The sequence below is a fragment of the Sminthopsis crassicaudata genome, chromosome 5, assembly GCF_048593235.1.
Source record: "Sminthopsis crassicaudata isolate SCR6 chromosome 5, ASM4859323v1, whole genome shotgun sequence".
Lineage (NCBI taxonomy): Eukaryota > Metazoa > Chordata > Mammalia > Dasyuromorphia > Dasyuridae > Sminthopsis > Sminthopsis crassicaudata.
Window position 1 is genome coordinate 251,217,649 of NC_133621.1, and position 20,867 is coordinate 251,238,515.

Genomic DNA, 20,867 nt, shown 5'->3' on the forward strand with positions numbered 1-20,867 from the left:
CTTAATCTTTTAGTGCTCCAGACAATTTTGACAGGTCCTTCTTACATACACACACACACACACATACACACACACACTTTATTATGTGGTAGAAAGTAAGCTCCTTGGAAGCAAAGACTGTTTTATTTTTATTGGTTAAGTATTTATTAAGAATTTGTACGTGCCAGGCATTGTACTTAATGCTGGGGATATAAAGATGGGTAAAAACAATGTAGCTTACATTGTAATGAGGGAAACAATATGCAAATTATTATGTGCATACAAAATTTATGCAAAGTAGATGGAGAGTAATCTCAGCAGGTATTAATAATGGAGCTAGATAAGCTGGCACAAGGAAGGATTCCAGCAAAGTCTACAGATCAGCAGGGTAGGATAGCCAGAGTCAAAGAAAAGGCATGATGGAGTCAGGAGGTGAAGTGTTCAAGGAATAGCAACTAGGTCTGTTTAACTTGATAGTATAATTCTTCATAGAGGAGAGTAAAGTTTAAGAATTGTTGTTTGTCCTTCGTTCTAGAAGAAGACATCAGAGAGGTGATGCTATGACATGCAAATGAATTGGATTTGAGTGAGGGAGGGCAAGGTCACCTGCTTCACATTCCCTATCAGAGTCATTTGGGTTTTGTGGCAATATACAGATCAAGATGACTGGATGAAATGGGAGATCTTGGCCTTTTTAAGTTAAGATCTTCAACAGATCTCAGTTTCACTGCGACTGTTCCCATTCAGTGATTAAGGCTGGATTGCAATTGAGGCAAAGAATCTCCTCTTTCGTGTAGGTTCTCCCCCCCCCAAAAAAAAAAAATTAAGTAAATGAATATATGAGTGAATGAATCTGGGAGGGGAAGACCCTCAGGGTTTCTGGCCAAAGCAGAAATGGCTGCTTTTTACATTCAATCTGAGTTAGGACCCAAACAATAACCAAATAATGGGGCTTGGCTAGGCCTATTGGTGGCCAATGAGAATCAAATTGGTCCTTGAGAAATAAATCTAGTCAATAAAAACTAGTTTAAGAATACTGGAAAGATAAAAAGGTGTCACGTAAAACACTTTAAATAGCCACTCAGAGAAATTCATGTTTGGTCCTTGAGGTAGTAGAAAGTCCCTGGAATTTATTGAGTAGAAGAATGGCATAGTCATATTTGCACTTTAGGAAGATTACTTTGGCAGATAAATTGGAGTATTAAAATGGAATGAGGAAATCAGACATCAGAAGACTATTACATCAGTCTAGGAAGAGGTGATGAGAACCTTCCCCATGACTGTGTGGGCTTTGTGAGTAGAGACAAAGGAATGAATAGTAGTGATGCTGTAAGAATAGAAATGAGACTTAACAAATTAGTAATGTGGGGAGACAGAGTCATGGGTGACACTGATGCAATAAGCATAAGTGACCTCCAGGAAGAAGATGTCAGGAGGAAATTTGAGAAAGGGAAAAGATTTGAGGGGAAAGAAGCTCTGCTGTGTTTAGGACTTGTGGGAGCTTGAGATGCCAATGGGTTATTTTGAAGTGTCCAAAAGACAATTGATAATATGTGAATGTAACTAGGAGAGATTCTATGGCTGAATATCTTAACAATGAAGGAGAAGGTTATCAATAACGTTCCAGTCTAGAGAGTACAGAGCAAGGCTTCTTAGCCTTTTTTGCATTGTGGATTCCTGTAACAGTCTAGTGAAGCCTATGGATCCCATCTCAGAATAATATTTTTAAATGCACAAAATAAATGAAATTATAAAGGAAGCCATTTATATAGAAATAAATGCAAGTTCTTTGATGACAGGATTAGAACTCCAAGTATAGGGAGAGGAGAGTTGAAGGCTTGGGACAAAACCTTGGAAGACACTGACATTTTGTGCACTTGAATCCAGCCAAGAAGATAAGTAGGTATAGTAAGGTAAATAGGTAGAGAAACAGAAGAGAGTAATGCCTTAAATCTAGAAAGGAGAAAATATTCAGGAAGAGAGGGTGATTAGAAGTTGCACAAAGGTCAAAGTGAAAGATGAAAATCGAGGTTATTAGATTTGAAAATTAAGACTTTGGTGATCTTAGAGAGGACAGTTTGAGTTGAATGCTGAGGAGTTCTGTAGCCAAATTGGAAAGCACATAGAAGAGAGTGAGAGGAAAGGAAGTGGAGGCATCTTAGTGTATATAATCTCAAAGAGCTTAGCTGAGATGAGAATTAAAGGATGAGAGCTAGTTGTGATGATAGAATCAAACAAGGGCTTTTTTTTTTTTTTTTTAAGGGAGACATGGAAATGTTTGTAAACAACAAAGGAGCCAGTGTAGATAGGGCAAAATTTAAAATTAGAAAGAATGGGTATAGTAGTGGAGGCAGTATACTGAGGACGATGAGAGGGGAGATGGGGTCAAGGGTCATGAAAATGAGGGGAGAAGAGGAAACTCTCATTGGATGAGAGTTTGTTTTTTCGGTCATGTATGAGGTAAAATTCTCAGATGAGGGTGTGGGGAGGAAGATGTAGAGAGAGTGTACTTTTTCCTTGGTTAGTGAGATGTGAAAGAATTGCTTTGTGATTGTGAAGATCTAGTTCATACATTTCCTAAATTTGTAGTTGACCCATTTAGTATAGTTTCATGATTTCTTCCAGCTCCTTTTAGCACAATGAAGCAAATGGTGGAAATGATCCAGAAGTTCAGCAAGGAATGATCAATGTGGCGTACTGACGGGTAGAAGGATTGGAGGTCTTGGTGAACATGAATAGCAGAATTAGGGGTCAGGTTGTAAAGCATAGGAAGAGATGGAATTATACAATAGAATGATCAGACACAATTTCTGAGTTCATGAACATGGAAGCAGACCATTTGTGATTGTAAGATTAAAGACAACATCTCCATGTGTAGCGAAGTTTAGTGAAAGGCACTTGATTAGAGTTTTGAAGCAAACTAAGAGTGTTCTTTGATGAGGAAGTGAGGAGGAGTAAGAGAAAGAGTGTTTTCTAGACATAGAAGACATAGTGTCGTGAGAAGAAAGCTGTATACATGCCAGTTTAGTGTGGCTGGAGTTGTAAGGAACATGAAATGATGTGAAATAATCTGGAAAGGGAGATTGGTGCCAGCTGGTCACTGACTTTCGAAGACAAGAGTTTCCATCTTATCCTCAAAGAAAGAGGAGCCATTGAAATTTCTAGAGAACAGAAGCAACCTGATCAGACCCCTTCAGGAGTAGAAAATTGGCAATTGTGTGGTGGTTGGTTTGTAAAAAGGAGAGAATAGAGGCAACAGGGAGAAGTTTGGAAGTAGTCCAGTTAAGAGATAAGTGCCTTAATTAAGTGGATGTGAGACTACACTTTGGAGGTAAAATCAGTACATTGTGGCTACTATTTGGATGTGGGGATAAGAGTTATGGATGAAAAAAAAAAAGTTATGGATGATTCTATAGTTACAAAGTTGGGTAACTGGGGACAGGTAGGTAGTGCAGCGGATAGAGCACTAGCTCTGAAGTCAAGGAGGGCCTGAGTTCAGATGTGGTCTCAGACACTTAACATTTCCTAGCTATATGACCCTGGCCAAGTCATTTAACCCTTAACCTCAATTACCTCAACAACAAAAAAAACCAAACCAAACAAAATTGGGTAACTGGAAAGATGGTATCCCTAAGTGAGAGAGAAGTGAGAGGAAGGTTTGGGAAAATATAAAGAGATATGTGATGATTAAAATGATCTCACCTACAGTTAGACTGAGACAGACCCAGTGGTATTTATTAAAAGGTCCACAGTTCCCTCTAATGAAGTAGACCTCAGATGTTCCTCATGATCTGAGATGCCACCTCCCCTTACGGCTATACTTTTGTGTTATAATTATGCTAAATATAGACCAAAGATTTCATTGGTTAACATATAGATAATACATAGACTAAAATATGAATTCCAGCATGGTCACAAGTTGGTTGAAGCTATCACAGTCAGGTTGACATTAAGGGTCATAAGATTGGTCTGCTCCTATTGGACAGGTGATTAGTCTGGAAGTATAAAAGTATTTTGGGGGACTTTCCATGCAGTTGTGATCTCTGCCATGCTGGGTATTGTTTTTGTCATAAGACAAACTAAGAATTCTATTCTTATTTTGGGGTTTAGTTAAACTTAGTTAATAAGTGAACTTAGAATCTGCAGGTCACAGCTCTGGGGCCTTATGTGATTCTATGAAATTGATTAATACAGATTGGAATAGAATAGGGGTCCAAAATAAATCCTCTAGTTCATCTACTGTTATTTCCTTTGCCTCCCACCTCCCCCCAGGGTAGATAGGTGATGTGGAGTGCTGGAGTCAGGAAAACTCATCTTTTTGAGTTCAAATCTGAGTTCAAAATCACACTAACTGTGTGACCTGGAGCAAATCACTTGATCCCGTTCAGTATAGTTTTTTAATCTGTAAAATGAGCTGGAGAAGGAAATCCAAACCACTGCAGTATCTTTGCCAAGAAAACCCCAAATGGGGTCATGAAGAGTCAGAGAAGAGTGAAAAATTAGGAAACAAACAAAAAAATTGTCTTCCTCAGACAAGATGTACTAAGGAAAATGCAAAAAGAGAGCTGAGCAAAACAGGTTTCTTTGTTTGCTATTTATATTTCCAGTAAATTTGGCTCTGGAACTTTAGGAAATAATTCTTAGTGTCGATAGGTTAAACCCCTATGCTATGGAATTATGACTTAAATTTAGCCCTGAAAATGTTAAAAAACTAATGTACTTCCTTCCCCCCCCCCTTTTTTTTTTTGCATGAGTAAAGGATTGTTGGTATGAATATTACTGCATATATTTTTAGATTTTATATATTTTAGATATAACTGATATACTAACAAAACTGTTGCTAAATTACTTTTTTTTCCTCTCATGTTATTGAGTAGTAGAGGAGAAAACTGTATGCTCATGGTATAAAAACAAAAAGTATCAAAAACTTTAAAAATTGAGGTCAGAATGGCTGGTGAAAATTCTTTCAGGATACTGCCAGAGAGAACTCTGAGAAATTTAAGAGAGTCATAGCCTTGGACTTTGTAATGTGGGGATTAAAATTGTCCAACTTTTAAAATAAAAGAAATTGAAGTAGAGCTCTGAGCCAATGGCAATTAAAAGGCTTTGGTCCTCTCTAATGGATATAGACCTAAAATCTTCACAGTCTGAGATGTCCCCTTCTTCCAGGACCTTGTATTTATAGAGTTTGCAACCAAATGCCATGGTAAAATACAGTATCTCATTGGTTGATATAGGATGTTAGGTTAGCAGAGAGCTGAGTTAAAGTAAGAAATATCTTCATTGATTAAGTGGTTTTAAGATGGATGGGCCTCTTAGGTAGGAAACGATGGTATATGTTCCAAGACCAAATCAGGGTGTGAGGGGAAGTACTTTCCATACTGTGCCACCATACAGGTTTGGTTTTATGCAATGTGAGCAAAACGGGATGGAGATATCTTTGTCAGCATTCTTATGTTGGCACCAACGAGCTCCTTAGCTGGTAACAAGTAATGAACATTAATATTAAAATTTGAGACTTCTTATAAAGCTCATGTGTTAGGATCAATATTCCTATGTGACATATACAAAGAATGGATTACTTCCTTATACCTCTTATTAGATGATTGACTAAATGTGTATTACTAGATGACTATATTAAAATAATTATTAACAATCATTAGCCCTTATAAAATAATAATTCACTGACTAATACTGATTGAGTAGAGGTCCTCAATGAATCATTTCTTTCAGTACTCTAGAATTTGGGAGGATGTTGATTGTTGAAGCATTTCTTATGAAGTTGGAATATAGGAAGAAGACAGTTTATCATATTGAAGGGGAGGAGTACTTTCATTTTCAGCATTAGTATATAAAATTCTTTTAGTATTGTAGTTATCTCTATTCCCTTTCACTGGGATCCTCTTCTGGTAGAGCTGCTATAGAAGACAGTGAGATAGACATCTTTCTCCAGTAGAAAAGCTGCAGCAGCAATTGAATGATTATATTTGATTTATATAACTATTCAGGACTTATCTTGCATATGTTTGTGATGATTTAGGAAAGCAGTTTAGATTTTCAGAACCTTGTAGAATCTGTATTCAACTATAAATTGAGGGGATTGGGAATAATAGAAGAAAATAGCTGGTTTTTTTTTGTTTTTTGTTTTTTCTTTTTTCATTTTTCTGAGAGAAGTTAGTCAAGGCCAGGGAGAAATGAAAAGATGAGTTAACCAGTTTTGGATTGCCCATTTTTCTTGGTGACCATGGCTGATTTGGAAGGAAGTGTATGGATGATAACTTGTATGTTGTGCTGGGAGATCCTTTTTCCAGTATGGGTTGAAATAGATGGCTACCAAAGTCTCTTCTAATTCTTAAATTGTGTGATTAATCTTGTGTTTATTGTTGATAACTATGTTGTTGTTTTTTTTCTTTTTTCTCCAAGACATAACGAAACTTGAATGCCTTATGATGTATGCATTTGGTGCAGTGTTAATTCTTAGAGTAGTCTCACTAAAGGAATAGTTGCTTACAATCCCATCATAATTCTGACCTGCTAATACGAATGTTACATAAATACCATGCAGAGGCACAAGCTGCTTCATCTTGATGTAATCAGTGAATTGTCATTGGAAAAAAGGAAGCATTTGGTGTTCCTCACTAGGGAATCCCTCTTTCCATTTGTACTTTGCCCTGAGTTTCCCCCCATAACAGTGGCAGACACCTTTGGCAAACAGATGTCTCCCTGTTTTATGGGTATTAATAATCAAAGGGTTAGGGAACAAACCTGTCTTTGTCAGGACTTTCAAGAAATCTTTAATATTGGAGGTATCTTGATAGAGAACTTTTAAGGCTGTATTTTGTTCTATCAAATCAAACATTTTTTTTAGTAACCAGCAAACACAATTAAAATCTTGTAATTTTTTTTTAATTAAAAAAAGGCCTTATGTAATTTTTTTAGACACTTAATCTATGATTTCCATGTGAACCAGGGAAGTTCTAGTGTTAGTAATTCCTTAATGAAAATTCTGTGATTTTTTTTTTTCATCTTACAGGCCAGATGACTTGCCAAGGTTATAAAGCCAATATTTGGAGAGACTGGACTTGAACCAACCAGGTCTTACCTTGTCCAAGGTTGTCTTTGTAATCATTATACTATTCAAGCGCTGAGATGTTGCCTTGTTTTTGTCAGCTGGCAAAAATTAAAATAGCCAATGGACAATGCTATTTTGAAAAACTTTTTTTGTTCCCTTTCTAATATTTTCAAGGATAATGTATCATATGAATTCTTTAAAATATTAAAATATTATTTATTAAATTTAAAAAAATATTTATTAAATCAATATGTTAATATTCATTAAATAATATTGAAATAATATTAAAATATTAAATATTTTTGAAATATTAAAATATCACTGACATTTTCCTGGGAGAAGGAGGGCAGAAGGGCAGGAGGGGAGTTCAACTGGATTTTATAGCAGCCTGTTCAGGACTATGGTTGCAATTGGGAATTTTAGGTTCTCCTGCCACCTCTGCCTGGGCTCCCACTGCTCCTGTTCTTGCTGCTTCTCCTCTTTCTGAGCATGCCAACCACCCTGTGCCTGTTTCATTACTATTGTTTTGGGAACTGGCAGACTCCACATTGCAGCCACATCATCCTACAGGAATTATTTCCATCTGCACATCCTCAGTGTCCTTATGCATTTCAGCGTTAGCCGGGGAGTTGCTACCCATGGCCAAAGCAACAGCAGAGGCAATAGGGACTGGGCACTATGCCTGACCGACCTTGCATCCCTAGTCAACCAAGACAACAACCCAGATGCAATTAATGTAGAGCAAGCATCAAGTGCTGAAGCATTTTTTTTTTCCCCATTGAAATGCATTGAATACCAAACTGGAAGAGTTTCTAAGCAGGCAATTGATTCCAGAGTATTAAGAAACTACTGTGTTCTGAACATTTTGCCAGGTATTGGGGATGTAATTAAGAAAAACTGTTCCTGCCTTGGAGTTGCTTATAATCTAACAGGAGTGGACAATACACAAAAGAAAGCTAGAGGGTTGCCCATAGGCAGGATGGGACTCCAGGAGTATTTGGCTCTTGTTCAGTGGAATTGAAACCAAGCAGAGCTTCAACTGGAAAGTAGAATGAATTGTAAAACTACCCTCTATAAAGCAAAATTTTGAGAAGAATTGAGTGTGCCACTTAACATGTGTGCTACTTTCCATGACTTTATCACTCCCCCTTTTCAGTATACTCCAAAGTCTCCTTGTTAACTCCAACATAAACTTGTAATTGTAATAAGTAACAAAAATTGTAACTTGTAAAAAAAAAAATAAGATTTGTGACATAATTCCTATATATAATACTTATTTTGGTGTTCAGAGCCTTTTATGACTAGCTCCCACTCCCCCACCTCACTTTCCTTATACTTTATACATATAAATGCATCATTTATGATTTAGTGACAGTAGTTTCCTTATTATTACTTGAGCAAGTCACTCCATTTCCCAACTCTAGAAGACTCCTGACTTCCAATTTTGTTTTTCCCCCCATTTAACATTCACTTAAAAAAAAATTTGAATTACAAGTTTTTCCTTCCTTGGTCCTTTCCAAGGCAGCAAACATATATAGGTTATATACACAAATACATTAATGTATACACAGACATAGTAAACATTTCCATATTAGTTATGTGAAAGAAGAATGAGAATAACAGGGGAAAACCATGAGAAAGAAAAAAATAACAAAAAATAGAAATAGTATACTTTGATTCATAGTTAGATTCTGTAATTCTTTCTTTGGATATGGGTAGCACTTTCCATCATGAATCTTTTTGAATTGTCTTGGATGATTGTATTGCTGAGAAGAGCTAAGTCTGTCATAGTTGATCATCATATAGTGTTGTTATTACAGTATGTTTTCTTGGTTCTGTTTATTTTACTCATCATCAGTTTTTGTTAGTCTTTCCAGGGTTTTCTGAAATTGGTCTGCTTATCATTTCTTATATCACAACTTTGTCGTCCGTTCCCCAGTTGATGGGCATCCCCTCAATTTCCATTTCTTTACCATTACAAAAAGAACTGTTGTAAATATTTTGTATGTGTGAATCCTTTTGCCTTTTTTGTGATCTTTTTGGGATACAGACCTACTAGTACTGGATTAAAAGGTATGCACAATTTGATTTCCCCTTTGGGCATAGTTCCAAATTACCGTCCAGAATGGTTGAATCATCTCCACTAAGAATGGTATTCCAATTTTCCACATTTTCTCTAACATTGATCATTTTCTTTTCCATCATATTAGCCAATCTGATTGACATGAGGTGGTACCTCAGAGTTGTTTTAATTTACATTTGTCTAATCAGTAGTAATTTAAAGCATTTTTTTTTTTTTTTATGACTATTGATAGTTTTAATTGCTTTGTCTAAAAACTGTATGTTCGTATCCTTTTGATGAGGTTAATGGCAGTCAGAGAGTTTTGGAAATCCCCTTTTGGTTGGAGGCACAGGTTCTTCATGAAAGAATTCATGAACCCAAAATATTAATTGGCAAAAATGGAAATTTATTGTTGGATAGGAAGGCAGTTTTGCTAAGAGACTGACTTCTTTAGTGGCAAAGTCCTATTAGGGAAATGGAGGCTGGCACTGAGAAGAGAATGTGTTCTCAGTGAGCAGGGTCCTACTTTGGACATTCTGCAAAGAATGAGTTCAGAAATTGCCCTTTAAAAAGGAATCTTGAGACTCAGGTTTCAGGTTGAAAAGAAAGTTGAAGTCCCCAGGCCTAGGTGCTTATCGGTATCCAGCCCAGATCTCCCATTGGAATTTCCTGAAAAGTTCTGTAATCCCCAAAAGATGAATGGGGTGCTTTTTTACCAAGATTTCTAATTGAATAACTTGTCTGGGAAGATATGCTTTCCCAGAAGGGCCTGAGACTCCAAGATCAAAAGGGAGCACAGTTTCACAGTGTTAATTTTACAGATCAAAAGGGAACACAATTTCATACACTTTGACCATTTATCATTTGGGGAATGACTTGCATTCATATAAATTTGATTCAGTTCTCTATATATTTTGTAAATGAGCCCTTTATTAGAAACATTGATCATAAAAATTATTTCCCAGCTTTTTTCTTAATCTTGGTTGTCTTGGCTTTGTTTGTGCAAAAACTTCTGATGTAACCAAAATTATTCATTTTGTATTTCATAATGTTCTCTTGATTGTTGTTTGATCAAAAATTCTTCCCCTCTGTCAAGTAAACTGTGCTTTGCTTTCCTAATTTATGCATGGCATTATCCTTAATGTCTAAATCATGTACTCAGTTCACCTTCTATTGATATTTAGTATGAAATGTTGTGTCTTTGCTTATTTTCTTCCATGCTGTTTTCCAGAGTTATTGTCAAATAGTGAGTTCTCATCCCAGAAGCTTAAATCTTTGGGCTTATTAAACAATAGATTATTAAATGGATTCTAAATTTACACGTCTTCCAGGCTTTCTCCCATGCCTGAAATACTCTCTCCTTTTCGTTGCCTCTCCTGGCTTTTTTTCCATTTTTAGCAAAATCCCACCATCAATTGGAAGCCTTTCTTAATCTCTCATTGTTCTAGTCCCTTCCTTTTTTTATTATTTACCTGTATATTTTACATGCATGCTGTCTCACATTAGATTTTCATCTCCTTGGGAGTAGCTACTGTCTTTTGCCATTCTTTGTATTTCCAGTGCTTAGCACAGTGCCTGGCACATAATAAATATTTAAGTAGTGTTTCTTGACTGATATATGGGGTCTTTCAGTCTTCATCTTCTTGGGGTATATATGCAGTGTCTTAAATTACTCCCTCCTCCCTCCCCCCCCTCCCAGAATTGTTCCATCAGTTCACAGGTCATCCAGTAGTTGTATTAGTGTGGTTTGCAATAGCTCTTCCAACATTAACCATATCTTTGCTAAAAGCTTACTCTTCCATTATTTTTAGTCACCTGAAATATTCTCATAAAGATTTGATATGTATGAGAGTAAGCATAAATTAAATTAGCAGTTAGTGTCTTGATCTTTTTCAGTAGTAAAAATATATAAATTCTTCTTCTCTTTCATGTATATTAAGACTAATCCCTTGCTTCCTCCAAATTTTCACCTCCAATAGAGGTTTTTTATCATTCTTGATGTGGTAACCTCCCTTTCCATCTTTGGTGCCATTTCTAGTTTTTCATGTTTCATATCAATGATTATAATGTTGAGAACAAATACAGTGACGTTACTCCATTTGTTGAAGGATAACAGTTTGTGGTAGAGATGATGATATGTTTTTCCATTTGGGGCCTTTTTTGTTTTTGTTTTTTTTCCTTTAATGCTTTAGGAGTGATCTGTTTTAATTGGGTTCTATGCCAAGGTCTCTATAATTCCTTTCCCCAGTTTTTCACAGTAACATTTTGTGCATGAGTAAGATTTTAAACTGGTATTGCCATTTGGCCTTGATGTTGATTTTGATTCTCATTAGTCAGTGGTATAACTATACAGAGTTGATTCAAGATTAATTCTATATCAATAACCAATTAATTCTTGCATTTATAAGATACATAGTCAAATTCATTTTTTATGTTGTAATCAGTGTCTTGGATTTTTGCTTAAAAGAAGCATTGTATATAAATGCATAGTCTTTTTGTTTCTTTCTTGATTCTTAGCCATGTATTTTTTTCTCAATTTTATTCTTTTTTTTAAATTAATTTTTATAATTATAACATTTTCTTTGACACTACATATGCATAGGTAATTTTTTTTTTTTTATCATTATCCCTTGTACTCCCTTCTGTTCTGAATTTTTCCCCTCCTTCCCTCCACCCCCTCCCCTAGATGGCAGGCATTCCCATACATATTAAATATCTTATAATATATCCTAGGTACAGTATATATGTGCAGAACCGAATTTTGTTGTTGTTGCAAAGGAAGGATTGTATTCGCAAGGTAAAAATAATTTGGGAAGAGAAACAAAATAAAACAAAACAAAACAAAAAAAGCCAATGCTCACAGTTTACACTCATTTCCCAGTGTTCCTTTTCTGGATGTAGCTGATTCTGTCCCATCATTGATCAATTGGAATTGGATTATTAGCCATGTATTAGGGCAGCTAGGTGGCGCAGTGGACCAGCCTTGAATTCAGGAGGACGGGAGTTCAAATCTGGTCTCAGACACTTAACACTTCCTAGCTGTGTGACCCTGGGCAAATCACTTAACCCCAGCCTCAGGGAAAAAAAAGAAAAAAAGAAAAAAAAATAAATTTAGCCATGTATTTTAATGTTTTATTAATGATTTTTAGTTACAGATGTCTTGATAGTGATGAGAGATAGGAAAGAGGGAACCCCATTGGTTGGCGCAAAGATAGTAAGATAGTCCCATGAGGCGCAGTGTCCCCTATAAATGAATTTACAGGCCCGAAAACCTAGATTGATAAAAAGGTTTATTATAGGGATTTTAGAAGTAAAGTTTAGTTAGTCAAGTTGAGGGTAGAGATAGAAGAGCACCGGATTAGGTCCGGTGGGCAGAAACCCTTGGCATAAGGATGCCATACTTAGGACTTCTGCAAAGGCATGGAGGCTAGCGTTGCCCTTTTATAATGGGAGGTCTTAATGATGTTGAAGGTGGGTGGAGTCAGGTTTTCAGTTAGCTCAGATCTGGTGGGGGCTGGGCCCAGATATTGGAATTCAAAAGGGTGCTTTTTGACCAAGATTTGTGAATCAAAGGTCAGCCATAGGGGTGGGGAAATCAGAAAGGAAATCTTAAAGGGACCTCAACCCCCATCAATAGGACTCCCACACATATTCTAATTAATTACTTCATTAAGTATGGTCAAGTATGGTGACTGTATCGTGTGAAAGTATGTGCCTCATTTTGTACCTGTAGTCTGCCACCTTTCTGTTCAAAGAAAAATATATATTTCGTTATTAGTCCTTTAGAGTCAAGATTTAATTCTGCATGTTCCCTGTATTTGTGGTTTCCCACTATGTAATACATAATTTGTTTTGTCATTCCTTTAAAATATGACTCCAACATAAAGAAGTTTCCTTTCTCCTTGTCAAAGCAAACATTTCTATTTGCCCAGGTTATCCCATTCTATCCTATCTTCTTAAATATGTTACCCCTCTATTGTCCTAAATTTCTTCCCTTTGTGTAGACACCTCAATGTCTCCCCTATTTTCAAAACCTCCTCTTTTTAGTCTTTTGAACTGTTGCCCTATATCTCCCCTCCCTTTCATGATTAAACTTCTGAGAAGGTCATTTATATAATCAGTGCCTCTACTTCCTTCTCATTCTCTTCTTAACTTTTCAAGTCTAGCTTCCACCCTCTTCATTCAACTGAAACTGCTATCTCCAAAATCAGCAAAGATCTGTTTGCCAAATCTGATGACTTTAACCCTTCCTTAAAACTCATTCTTCTTGACCTCTATAGCCTTTGGCATCAGTCATTCTCTTTTCTTTGATAGTTTCTTCTTTCTAGTGTGTGTCAGTGCTGTCTCCAGGTTCTCCTGCTATCTTTCTAATTGTTCATTTGTTGGATCTTCATCTAGGCCATACTTGATAACTGGGGGTGTCCTCTAGTGGGTCCTTTCCTTTCTGTATATTATTTTGCCTCTCTTCTTATTTTCCATGTTATTTTCCTTGATGAATTTATCAACTCCAGGGGATTCAGTGAATATCGGTGCATTCTAAGATCTGTTTGCCCACATCTAATTTTTTGCCTCATCTCCATTCTTAAAACTTTACCTGCCTATGGATGTCCTAGAGACATTTTAAACTCAGCACATCCATTATGAAACTTAACTGTCTTTCCCCGCTAATCCCTTTCCTTTTTCTAACTTCCTTATTACTTAAGTTACCATCATTCTCTTACTCATTCACACTCAAAATGTAGGGGCTTTCCTTGATTCTTTATTCACCTTCCCTCTCTCATCTAATCAGTTGTTTAGACTATTGCATTTGATTTCTCTGTCTTGAGTCTCATCTCATACTCCATTCTGTCTTCCAGTCAGCTGTCTGATCGCCATTTAAGTCCAGTTTTGAACTTGTCACTTTCCCTTTTTCATATTTATTAAACTTCAGTGGTTTCTTTTTACTTCCAGGATCAGCTATAAAATCCTATCTTTGGCATTCAAAGGCTTTTGTAACTTGGCTCTTTCTTTTCTTCCAGTTTTCTTAAATAACTCTTATTCCTAAGTCCAACTGGCCCTCCTTGCTGTTCATGGGATGAGACATTCCATTACCTGATTCACAAGCATTTTTCTCTGGCAGTTCTCCATGCCTGGAATTTGGCCTTTCTTTATATCTCTGCCCCCTGATTTCCTTCAAGTTTCAGCTAAAGTCTTTTTCAGTCCCTGTTAACACTAGTTCCTATCCTCTCTGATTATCTTGAATTTATATTCTGTTATAAAGCCTATTTGTACATAGTAGTTTGATTGTTGTGTACTGTGAGCTCCTGGAGAACAGGGACCTTTTTTGTTTTTGCTTTTGTTTGGGGTTGGAGGGTATCTTTTTCTGTATTCCCAGTGCTTATTCATTACAAATAGCATCTTTGTATGTCCTTTGTAGTTAATTTGGCTATTTATAGTAGTCAAAATGATTTGTCACTTAAAGTTGTTATAAAAACAACATTGTTACTTTATTCATTGTTCTCTTTTTCTGCTCCTTTTCCATGATTTCCTCCAGATTTATCGATGTTTTCTAAAATCATTGAACTTATTATCATTTCTTATAGCATTCCATCACAGTCATGCTACACAATTTGATCAGCCATTCTCCAATTCACTGGTATCCCCACAATTTTGCTACCATTAAGTGAGCTGCTTATAAATAATTTAGAACATTATTTTTTTCTTTTTTTCTGTGAGCATCTTGGGAAGCAGACCTAGTAGTAATATTGAGGGGACAAAGATTATAGGCAATTAAATAATACTTTGGTTATAATTGCATTAGAGGTATAAACTAATAAGTTCTCATTTAAAAAACATGAGCAAGCAAAGGAGAAAGAAAGGTTTATTATGGGAAGAAGGAAGACAGAGTTCTTCAGAGGAGGGCATTGAAGAAAAAAAAGTCTCTTCTACTCCAAAGAGTAACATTAAATGACTACTGACCCATAAAGAATTTATAGAAGAATTCTTTGAAAAGACTTTAAAAAGCCAAATGAGAGAGATTGAGGAAAAACTCCCCCCCCCCCCAAACAAAAACAAAAGAACCATCCAAGAAAAACAAGATTATGGGGGAAAAAAAGTCAATTAACTAGAAAAGGAGATCCCAGAGTTGTAAAGAATAAAAAGATTTTTTGAAAATTAGAATTGGACAAGGGGAAGCTAGAATAGACTAAGAAATAATAAAATATAAAGAATGAAAAAATAGAAGAGAATGTGAAGCCTCTTATAAGAAAAGTAACAGATCTGGACAACAGATCAAGAAGAGGAAACAAGAATAATTAGACAACTCGAAAGCTATGACCAAAAAAGAACCTTTACACAAATGTACAAGAAATAACCAAAGAAAGTTATGCTGAAGTGATAGAAAAAGAGAGGAAAGTAGAAATAGAAAAAATCCACCAATCACCACCTTAAAGAGATCCTAAAAAGGAAACTACATAAGAATGTCATTGCTAAATTCCCTAGGTCAAAGAGAAAACTTTACAAGAAACAAAAAATTTACATATGCTGGAGCTGCAATTAGAATTGTATAGTAGCTACAATAAAAGACTGCAGGTCCTGGAATATTATTTATTGACAATCAAAATAACTGGACCTGTGATTAAAAATATTATATCCAACAAAATTAAGAATAATATTGAATAAAAAATGTGTATTTAATGAATTCATAGATTTTTAAGGATTTTGTTTCAACCAAACCTGCACTCAAGAGCTAACATCAAGGACAATTTAAGGACTTAACAATGACAAATTGTTTAAGTTTTATATATGGAAATGTAAATCATATGTTTTAAGATTGATAATAAAAATTCAATAGTCCAAAAGGAAGAATGAGGCAGAACTGAGTGTGATCTGATCTAAAAAGCAACTCTCTAGGAAAAGGTAAGAAATAATAAATTGTTATATGAATGAGGTGCAGAGTTGAAGATCTAACACAGAGATATTAGATGGGGGAGGAGGTGAAAAATTACTTATATTGGGAATGGATTAAATAAGGAACAATACATACTGTGTGTGTGTGTGTGTGTGTGTGTGTGTGTGTGTGTGTGTACACTAGCTGTCCTAGCTGTCCAGTTTGCTTCTGTGAGACAAGATGGGAAGATTAATGGGAAAAGGATAATGAGGGAGGGAAAGGATGGCATTGGATGAGATGGGGGATAAGGTCAGTAGATCTGGGAATGGGATGAAGAAAATGGGAAAATATGGAGAGAAAAAGGAAGGGAAGGGATCCATGGGGGGAGGAGGAAATTAAATAATAGCTTAGTTTAGTAGAATTAAAGTAGAAGAGTTAGTTGGGTTTGGAAATAAAAAATATACACAAACACAATAACAAGGATAAGGAATAGAATTTATTAGGGGAAAAAAAGTAGGATTTAATAATCATTAATCTCAAAGTCAAATTTAAAGAGTCAATCAAAAGGGAAATCTAAATCATGTGTATTATGTATACACACACACACACACACATATAACTGCTTAACTGTAACCTGCTTGGGGGTAGTAGAGGGGATGAAAGAGAAAAAAAGAAAAAAAAAAGAATAAAAAGTGCACTACAGAAAACAAGAATAAAATAAGAAAGCAGTCATATATATATGCTTTGTTAAAATGGAAATTTATTGTTAGATATTTTGAATACTCCCCTGATGGTCTATTGTTTTCCTTTTTCTGTCTTTTTTGTATTTGTTTTTTATCTTATTTTGTATTTAGTTTTAAATAAAATTTAAAAAATAATTGACATGTAGCTTTTAGAGTTTGCAAAGATCTTTGCATACAAATAATTATGAAGTATTATTATCTCCTTTCTAGTGGAAATTGAGGTTTGAATAGTTTCAAGTGGAAACTGAAGTATGAATAGTTTTAAGTGGATTCTAGAAGTAGAATATGAACCTAAATGTTCCAGATTCAGAAGTCCCTAAAATCCCCTTCCAGCTCCAAATGTGTGATCTTCAATCTTTTTGCTGAGAAGTTTTAGGTTTAAATTACAGCTCTTCCATATCATCTTAGTGATTGTAGGTAATTCCTTTCATTTCTCTTGGAGTTAGTGTGCATTTTTGTAAGAGGAAGAGGTTGGAGTGGTTGACATCTAGACTCCATCTACCTTTTTTGTTGGGTGTATGTGTATGGTGCCATTGATGAGAGAAAGGAAAGGGGGAACCCCATTTGTTGACGCAAAGATCCCATGAGGCACAGTGTCCCCTGTAAATGAATTTACAGGCCCAAAAACCTAGATTGATAAAAAAGGCTTATTGTAGGAATTTGGAAGTAAAGTTCAGTTAGGAAGACGCCAGGGCCGAAGGTGGCCGCTGGGTGGGCAGGAACCCTTACATGGCCGGAAGGATACCATGTGTTGGGGAGGAGGGCTCCTGCAAAGAGATAGCTCCAGCTTGGCTCTTTTATACCTAAAAGGGGCTTTGTGGGCGGTATCCCAAGTTCTGGTGGACTTTTCAGATAGCTCAGATCCGGTGGAGGCTGGGGGAAGCTGAGCAGATAGTGGGGGCTAGGCCCAGATATACAAAAGGATGCTTTTTGACCAAGATTTGTGAATCAAGGTCAGCCATGGGGGTTGGGAAATGAGAAAGGAATCTTAAAGGTACCTCAACCCCTATCACCATCTTCTGGTAAAATGTGTTAGGTATCATTGAGGAAAAAGTAATTATGATAAATAATGATTTTCCTTTATTTTCAATGCTTATATTTATTTTCTCAGTTCTTGTTTGTATGTTTAATTCTCTCCTGTAACATCTTTTTTGTATTCCCCTTTTCCTTATCAGTAATAGTCATTTCCTTATCTGAGGAATCCAAATATATTCATATGTCCTTATTTTGAGAAATACCCTAGTCTAACATATGATTTGAGTTTTTTTTAAATTATGGAGATAGTGTTTAAGTATGGATTGTTTGCTTGATTAATATACAAAAATAACTCTTAGAAGATTTTGAAATTACTATGTTATAGGAACGAAGTAAAGTTTGTATATATGCAATCTAAATATGTCTCACCTCTCCCAAATGTTTTGACTTATTCATATGATATAGATAAATTCCAATTTTTTTTTTTTTAATTTAACTTCTTATCCCTTTCCTTTCTGATATTCCTGCTTTTGCCATTTAAAGCTACATCTTCACCCATTAACCTGTTAAGCTATTCTAGCTGGGAGTTGACTCTGCTTGTGTCAACTTCAGCAAAATCCTTTTATGTTAACTTTAGTTCTTATACTACAGTATAAAAAATCTTAGAGACTTGGTTTTTAGACAATATTTAATCTAGACCCCTCATTTTTACAACAGAAACTGTGGTCTAAACAGTAGGTTAAATGACTTCTCCAGGGATACAGAAGCTTTTACCAAATGTAAGGGGTGAAGTTGTTAGATACCTGTCTTGACTTACAGGGAGTTTAGTTTCTAGTGATTTAGGTTATAAACAATATGTATGTGTCTATATTCCATATTGTGGAATTTTAGGAATATGATTTCATGACTATTCTTCCTTGTACAACAGGATGAAACTGAGTTTAAGTGGCTTCCTCATGGTGAAACAGCTAGAGATATATCTTCCAAATTCAAAAGTTCTGAAAACCCTTTCCAGCTCTAAATCTATGATTTGCTAACCTCTCTAATGAGATTTGGTTTTAAGTCAAGGCTCTTCCACTCAACCTTTGTCATTTACTCTCTTTTGCTGAGAAGATTGATTTCCTGAGTTGTTGTGGTTAAAAAAATTGTACTGGTTGCTATACAGCATTATAGTGAAGAACCTATCTGTATTTATTTAATAAGGTTTTTCTTAGATGATAGACTTCATTAGTATTGACTTTACTTCTATTTTAGTTTGCAGGAAGTAGACCTGTTACTATATGCCTTTCCTCCAAAGAAGTACAAATGGTAATAGAACAAATACTTACTATACCCCAGACATTTTTCAGATATTTAACAGGCATCACTAGTAAATTAATTCCATTTTAATAAGTTATATTTTTCCATTTTAAACTTCTGATACTATATGATTCTCTTTTATAGGAAATCAAGCCTCAAAGTCATTATAACCATGGATATGGTGAAACTCTTGGACGCAAAAGCCACATTGATGATTACAGTACATGGGACATAGTCAAAGCTACACAGTAAGTATTTATCTTCTATTTTGAGTTATAAGATTCTAAGTCCTTCTTGAGTTGGTAAATAGCTTAACATTCCTATCATTTGGCAAATTAATGAATATTTATTCCCTTTTATATGTATGAAAAATTATTATTTTTTAAATTATAGTTTCTTATTGGCAAAACATATGCATGGGTAATTTTTCAACACTGACCCTTGCAAAAACTTCTGTTCAAACTTTTCCCCTCTTTCTCTCCACCCCCTTCCCTAGGTGGCAGGTAGTCCCATACATGTTAAATATGTTAAAGTTTATGTTAAATATAATATATGTATACATATTTATACAGTTGTTTTGCTACACAAAAAAAAATCGGAATTAGAAAGAAAGTAAAAATAACCTGGGAAGAAAAACAAAAATGCAAGCAAACAATAACAGAAAAAGTGTAAATGCTATGTTGTGGTCCACACTCATTTCCCAGTGTTCTTTGGCTGAGTGTAGCTGGTTCTGTTCATCACTGATCAATTGGAACTGATTTGGATCCTCTTATTACTAAAGATAGCCATTTGCATCAGAATTGATCCTCATAGATTATTAATACATTTCAACAACAATACTGTATGAGGATATATTCTAATGGAAGTGGATATTTTCAACAAAGAGAAGATCTAATTCAGTTCCAATTGATCAGTGATGGGCAGAAGCAGCTACACTCAAAGAAGGAACACTGGGAAATGAGTGTGAACTGTTTACATTTTTGTTTTTCTTCCCAAGTTATTTTTACCTTCTGAATCCAGATTTTCTAGTGTAACAAGAGAACTGTACCGTTCTACACACATATTTTGTATCTAGGATATACTATAACATATTTAACATGTATAAGACTGCTTGCCATCCAGGGGAGGAAGTAAAGGGAGGGAAGGGAAAAGTTGGGACAGAAGTGAGTGCAAGGGATAATGTTGTAAAAAATTACCCATGCATATGTTCTATCAATAAAAAGTTGTAATTTTAAAAAATGATCCTCATATGTTATTGTTTTTGAAGTATATAATGATCTCCTGGTTCTGCTCATTTCACTTAGCATCAGTTCATGTAAGTCTCTCCAAGCCTCTCTGTATTCATCCTGCTGGTCATTTCTTACAGAACAATAATGTTCTATAACATTCATATGCCACAGTTTACTTGGCCATTCTCCAATTCATGGGCAGCCATTCAATTTCCAGTTTCTAGCCACTACAAAAAGGGCTGCCACAAACATTTTTGCACATACAGATCTCTTTCCCTTTTTAAATATCTTCTTTAATATAAGCCCAGTAGTAACATTGGTGGATCAAAGGGTATGTACAGTTTGACAACTTTTTAAGTATAGTTCCAAATTGCTCTCCAGAATGGTTGGATCTGTTCACAACTCCACCAACAAATGCATCATTGTCCCAGTTTTCCCATATCCTCTCCAACATTCATCATTATCTTTTCCTGTCATCTTAGCCAATCTGAGAGGTGTATAATGGCATCTCAGAGTTGTCTTAATTTGCATTTCTCTGATCAACAATGATTTGGAACACCTTTTCATATGAAATAGTTTCAATTTCATCATCTGAAAATTGTCTCTTTATATCCTTTGACCACTTTGTATAAAAAGATTA

The 20,867-nt window shown here is 35.5% G+C and overlaps 1 protein-coding gene across 2 annotated transcripts in view; it reads left to right on the top strand.

Annotated features, from left to right (window-relative positions):
* ZDHHC17 (zDHHC palmitoyltransferase 17) overlaps nucleotides 1-20,867 on the top strand; it is a 105,010-nt gene that overhangs the window by 13,751 nt on the left and 70,392 nt on the right. For both annotated transcript variants that reach the window (XM_074270827.1, XM_074270828.1), the window contains exon 2: nucleotides 19,143-19,246. In XM_074270827.1, coding sequence (XP_074126928.1) covers nucleotides 19,143-19,246 — 104 coding nt within the window. The remainder of the gene's footprint in view (nucleotides 1-19,142; nucleotides 19,247-20,867) is intronic.